Here is a 6,000-nt window from a genome sequence, read left to right as displayed (position 1 = left end):
GGCTGCCGGCCAGGGTCAAACCACAACAGCATCAAATCCATTCACTGTTCCACATTCTCATTCAAAGTAAAAACTGTAAAATATTGCCAAATGTCAGAGGAGGGAAAGGAAGAAGAGACATGTAAGAAGTGGATTTGCTCCTTCGTCCTCAAATATACTGTTAAAAGCAGAAAAATGAAACATTTTTCATGATATTCTATTCTATTTATCTATTTCTGCCTGCTAGTGGTCTTACGAAAGTGAGTAATTACTTCTGTTTAAAGGCAATTAATATTCCAGTCATTTCCTCATTCGTACAGCAGCGTGGGCTGAACAGCTGATAGATCTTTCTGTCAAGCTTGTCTATTCATGCTAAAACACTATGTTGTTATTGCCCAGTCTAATTGCTAAAGAAATTGCCCAGAGGCAGCATTTCTTAGCAAATTGCTGCCCCAGAGAATGTGCACAAAGCTTGGTGTGTGAAAGGGAAGAGAGAAACTTGTATCTTTACATCTGCTTTCTCCACTTCTAAAATGAAAGTGAAATTTCAGAGAAGATTCAATAATTGGAATCTAGTGATTTTTCTGAAGTATAAGTTGAATGTCCTCAAGTTGCTACAATTTGAGTTCAGGGAAATGTGCGAAAAAATACTAGGTAGTATTTCCAGGTAGTATGGTGCTTACTGGCTAAGTTCCAGTTGATCCTTGAATCATTCTTGTTTTATCAGAAACTAAGGACATAACCATTTTTCACATGGACCCACATCCTGCGCTATAACTAGTGATTTCCATTTTATGAATATTCAAGGCATGTTGCAAAGCAAGGTTCTCTACAAGAGCTCTTCAACAGATGTGGATTTTTGAAGGGCAAAAGCTGAGAAGGCTAGATTGCTTCTTCTTAATTAGTTACCAGGTTTAACTGTGGTCTCTGTATAAGTGCATATTTTATATATACATACAGATATGTTCAATATGTGTATTGAATAAAAATACAGCAGCAAGTTCTGCAATTTTATATACACACATATATATGTCAAAAATACATATCCATATGTATAAATATTGTCCATTTTTTCCAGTTGTGTATGTATACATGTGTGTATATAAAACTAAAGAGCTTCCTGATGTTTTGGAGGATTTTTTTCATTTTCGTTTATGGCTATGTTACCTACTGTCCTTGACAGTTGCCTGTCTGTGTTTTATTGTTACAAATCTAAATAAACAGTCATTGCTGACTGGGTGCCCAGGTCACAACTGCTGTGCTCAGCCATCCATGAGTCTGGCTAAATTGCAGTTTGAAAATGCAGTTGATGGTACAGGATTTTGTGTGTTTTTACAGCTTAACTGGTGAAGCAAACAAGTATTTGTTTGGCAAAATACTGAGCAGGCTTTCTATACTTGCTTTTCTTATTCAGAAGAAAACCATGTGTTTTGGCAACTTTGTCATTAGTGCATTTTCAAGATAGCATGGTAGCTGTCAGGTAGAGGTGGAATGTGAATGTGTGGCTTCTCCTGTTAAGTACTCGTCCTGGACAATTACTGAAAAATGCAAATAAGTACAAAGAGCCTATCTCCAAACCTAACAGCTACCGGCAGAAATCAGCTACAATCAGCTATAGAGATCGCAGTGTATTTTCGTCTCTTCTATTCAGGTGGTGGCATTTCCTCGATGCAGCTGATACAGACTGAGGCGTAGAAAAATAATTTTAAAAGGGAGAATTTTTAAAATGAAAGCACATTCCCTCCCTTTTTATTAGCTGCTTTGCTTAGAAGAATTTGAGGAGAGCATTTGAGATTTTCTGTTCTGCATTAAATAGCACAAGTTAGAACTTCTTGATTTATTTGCTCTATTAGCTTCTGCTAGCATGCCATTATTTTTAGCAATATTTTATAGATATACCAAGAGCCTTGATCACAGGACAATTTGTAAAAATATTAGTAGAATTATATAGAATAAATCCAGAAGAAAATTCTAGAAATAATGAATTTTATTTTTGTAGAAATAAAAAGCTAAGCGTTATCTAAACTGTAGGAATCTAAGTTACTGAAGAGCACAATAATGCAATTTTAGAGTGTTTCAATAAATACAGCATTTTCATGTTCATATCTCCACTATTTTATTTTTAATGAGAAGCACTTGCTGATAAAGACAACAGCAGGCAAGGGAGATCAGCCAGGCTAGAAATCAGCCTGCCTAGTGACTGCTAAGAAATTGCTTTAGGGGCAATATCAGGGCCTTTTGGTAATGGTAACTTTCTCTTTTTCAAAATTCACTGTGTGGCTGTGGCAGGTACGGTTGGGATTGAGGTTTCAGTTGGATGATATTTTAAAGCTGCCATGAGAATATTAGTTTGTTCATGTTGTAAATACTTTTTGCATCTTATTTTGTTACTTTCAGTAGTTTGTTGCATATTTTTTTTTAATAGCCCTATGAGAAGGGTGAAAGACTATTTTATCAGGATAGGCAGATTTCTGGTGGTATTGTCTGTTAAAATACAGATATGATATAACTGCAGTTTTATAACACTTGGCTGCTACTATTAGTCTTCACAAGCTGAGTATGTATAAATGATTCTGATAGCTGTCACGTAGTCACGCAGCAGCCTGATATTGTCTCACAAAGGGAATGTGATCTGAAAGACAGCATGAAGGTTTGTATTCAACAGAAGCATTTCAAATGTGCTGACAGCAGTGACAAAACTCTTCAGACCTTCTGTCCTATCTTTCTTTCTTTTCATAGAACAAAACAGTAAAATTGCAAGTAAACATGTCAGAAAGTACAGAAACTGAGTTTCAGATTCATATTAATGGGGAAGAGGGCCAGGTTCCTCAACAATGAAGGAAGAATTTCTAGTACCCTATTTTGCTATAGCTTGTACAGATTTTTGAAAGCAAGTTGTGATTTTTTTCATAGTTGTTTAGTGTCTAGACTAAGCCTTGGTGAGTGTATGAATGCCTGCTGAGGAGTGATGCAGCAAGAAATGAGACAGAGGGAATTCTTTCCAGTTCTGGCACTGGGTAGTGTTTTTTCTATACCTCTACAAACACACATATTTGTGGTGAGTGCATTCCTAGTCTTAATCATTGCTACTTAGAGATGCTTTAAATGTTTTATCAATTTGAGGTTTTAGCATTTAAGAACATCATTGATCAAGAAAGGATATTATAAATCCATAGCTTGTGGTGTCACTGGTGGAAAAAGACATGTATTTTCAGTTAAGATGTTGGTCACATAAGGACATACTAAGGTTAGGTAAAATTCAGGAAATGCTGCCATGTTCTTCCTTGTCCAAACTAAAATTATACAGAAAGTCTGGGTTGGTTTATCAAAGCTTTTTTAAATTAGATAAATAAAATCTTGTGCAGGTAAAAGTGGTAATAATGTCTAACCATGGGGAAGAAGAAGGAAAGAACCATCCCCATTAACTCTTTTGTTAACTGAAGCAGTTAATTTTATCAGCTTTAGACATTAACTTTCTGAGCATTTCTGTAGCAGAACAGTTAATGCATTAATTTGTATTGATAATGCAAATCACTTTCCATCAAATATGTGAATGTTTTTACATGTGTATTTTTGTATGGTGTAGCTTTCTACTATGCTTCTAGTCAAAATTAGATTTTACAGATAACCCAGACAAAAACAGTGTCTCTTTCTATCTAGCAAATTAAATCACCTAAGTTTCTACATTGCTAAGTTTCTAAATAAATATACGTAATTAATTTACATCATGCAAACCTTTTAGTCCTTAATTTTCCATGCTCACTTTTGCAAAACTATAACTAATGAAAATCAAAACTGTTGGTGGACCTGGAAGAATTGGGTTCAAAGGCTGCCCGAGCTCTGACATGTCAGGAACCTGTTGCCATGGGGGAGCTGGGTTGCAAGTCAAGGTATGGGCTGGGAACCCAGCAGACAACAGCACAGAGGTGGCTCTTCCACAGTTTGATTAGAGCCTAGACATGCAAACAATTGCAGAAAGGACCCTCTTGAGGGGAGTGGGGCACCCAGGAATACTGGTCAGTGCCCCTCTGCTTCCCCAGGACCACAGTGGAGATGCTGCACAACTCTGTGTGCAGCATCCATCCTCTACACACTATTATCTCATTAATTCTTACATCTGGTAACATCCAGCCACTCTTCTCCTTAAAGAAATGAACACCAACAGAACCATTGATGTGAGAATTAAGGATCTTTTTAGCTTCATGAGAAATGTGAGGACAAGCCTCTCCTTGACTTCCACAGCAACTCAGCGATTTTGGGCTTTTGAAGGTGCAAGTTAAATCATGGATGTTATTTCTTACATATGAGACCACCTCGTCACCTGAACAAATGTTGAGTCTGAGTACAAGAAGCATTTGGAGCTTCATGCAAAGCCGTATTTTTGGTTTCCTGTTCTGTTAGTTATCATCTAATGCTTTCATTGTGGCAGCATCTTACTGACGACTAAATTCCTGCGTGTCCGGGGATAAGCAGGGAGCTAGGTTGTGAATTTGAGTCAGCAAGCAGACAAATACTACAAAAGTAAAACATAAACAGTAGTCTCTTTCATGGGAAAGAAATCTTAATTTCAGTTTCAACATGTATCTAGCTAAGCACAGGATTTCATTTTTTGTTGTGTTAGAAATAGGGCTTAGATAGTGAAGTTATAATAGCGTAAAAAGGCAAAGCATGTGAAATAACATAGATCACTGATTTCCTTTCTGGCATAGCTTATCTAAGGATGAGCTTGTGACCATTTGAAAATGTGTTGTAGTGTGGTTAGAGCCACTTAAAAAAAAATCAATAAGGGATAAGTGTAATAAACTCTTTTTTCCTTGCACTTTTAATCCTAATTTAACAGAATGTAATCATTTAGAAGAAAGTTAATGTGAAAATATGTTTATGCAACATAAAAAAAAATGGACACTTTATTCTCTACGTGTCACCTGTCATCAATAATATTGCACAATCTGAGAAAAGAAGCAAGGTTGGCCTTCAAAACAGTATTTGTCCAAGAAAAAGTTGTTTGAGTTGCTAACCTTTAGGGCAGGTTTTACCATATCTAGAAATATACTTACTTAGCTGTAGTGCAATATGAGGAGTTTTTAACATGCATCTTTAATTTGTTGGTATGCTCTTTGAGCAATTCTGTCTTACAAATTCTCCTTTCTTTTACTGTTCTTCCCAGGGTCAGCGTCTTTTTGAAAAATTGCTTGAACTGGCATCCCGCAATATTGAGATAAAACTGGTGAGCGATATACTGCCCATGGAATCAAAGGTATTAAACGACTTGAAAACAAAGGGTAAGACCAGGGTCTTTATGTTTTCATGCTATTGACTGCTACATAATGTTTCTTTTACTTAAAATGCAGACTTGGATAGTGTATAAAATGTACACTGTTGGTTTAACACTATTACCCTATAATCCTTCAGCTTTCTCTGGTTCATAGTTATCAAAAATCTGAAATTCTGTTACTGTAGTTGATGATTGCAGTTTGCAAGTGTTTAAAAAGGTGATGCAGTAATTAGAGAGGTTTTTAAACTCGCTGTAGCTGTTCTTATGGCAGGCAACATAACCTGAGAGACTGCTGTCGTACCTTGTGGGTTAAGATAATTTCCTAATTTGAGCAACAGCAAAAATAAATTCATAAAACAATATGTCTGTGGTACTCATGATTCTGAAGCACTGCAAAATAGACCATCAGCTAGATTTAGCCAACTGATAAGGTTTTCTGTGCTATACATATTTCTTATGTGCCTGTTTTCCTAATTGTTGTTTTGAGGCTTCAAATTTGTAAAAGAACATTACAAATGGAAGTTCTGGTCCCTTAAAGAAATTGTCTTTTGACCAAGACTGACATGTTATTTAAGTATATTAACTACAGATACTTGTCATTTTATGACACTGCCTATTCTAGGGCTTTGATTATTTCTGTTACATAACAAAAAGTGATACCAATCCTTTGATAACCATTAAGAATATATCAGCTTTGTCACACATCTGTTAATTAAGGAATTATGGTTTTCTGATGTGTGTTGAAA

At 36.0% G+C, this 6,000-nt stretch overlaps 1 protein-coding gene across 1 annotated transcript in view; it reads left to right on the top strand.

Moving 5' to 3' along the window:
- Window positions 1-5,148: 5,148 nt before the first annotated feature.
- PLD5 (phospholipase D family, member 5) overlaps window positions 5,149-6,000 on the top strand; it is a 56,731-nt gene continuing 55,879 nt past the window's right edge. Inside the window, exon 1 of the mRNA XM_009871204.1 lies at window positions 5,149-5,261. Within this exon, the coding sequence (XP_009869506.1) occupies window positions 5,225-5,261 (37 nt within the window). The 5' untranslated portion in view covers window positions 5,149-5,224. The remainder of the gene's footprint in view (window positions 5,262-6,000) is intronic.

The sequence above is a fragment of the Apaloderma vittatum genome, unplaced genomic scaffold (genome assembly GCF_000703405.1).
Source record: "Apaloderma vittatum isolate BGI_N311 unplaced genomic scaffold, ASM70340v1 scaffold1966, whole genome shotgun sequence".
Lineage (NCBI taxonomy): Eukaryota > Metazoa > Chordata > Aves > Trogoniformes > Trogonidae > Apaloderma > Apaloderma vittatum.
This window is presented reverse-complemented; position numbering and strand designations above follow the sequence as displayed.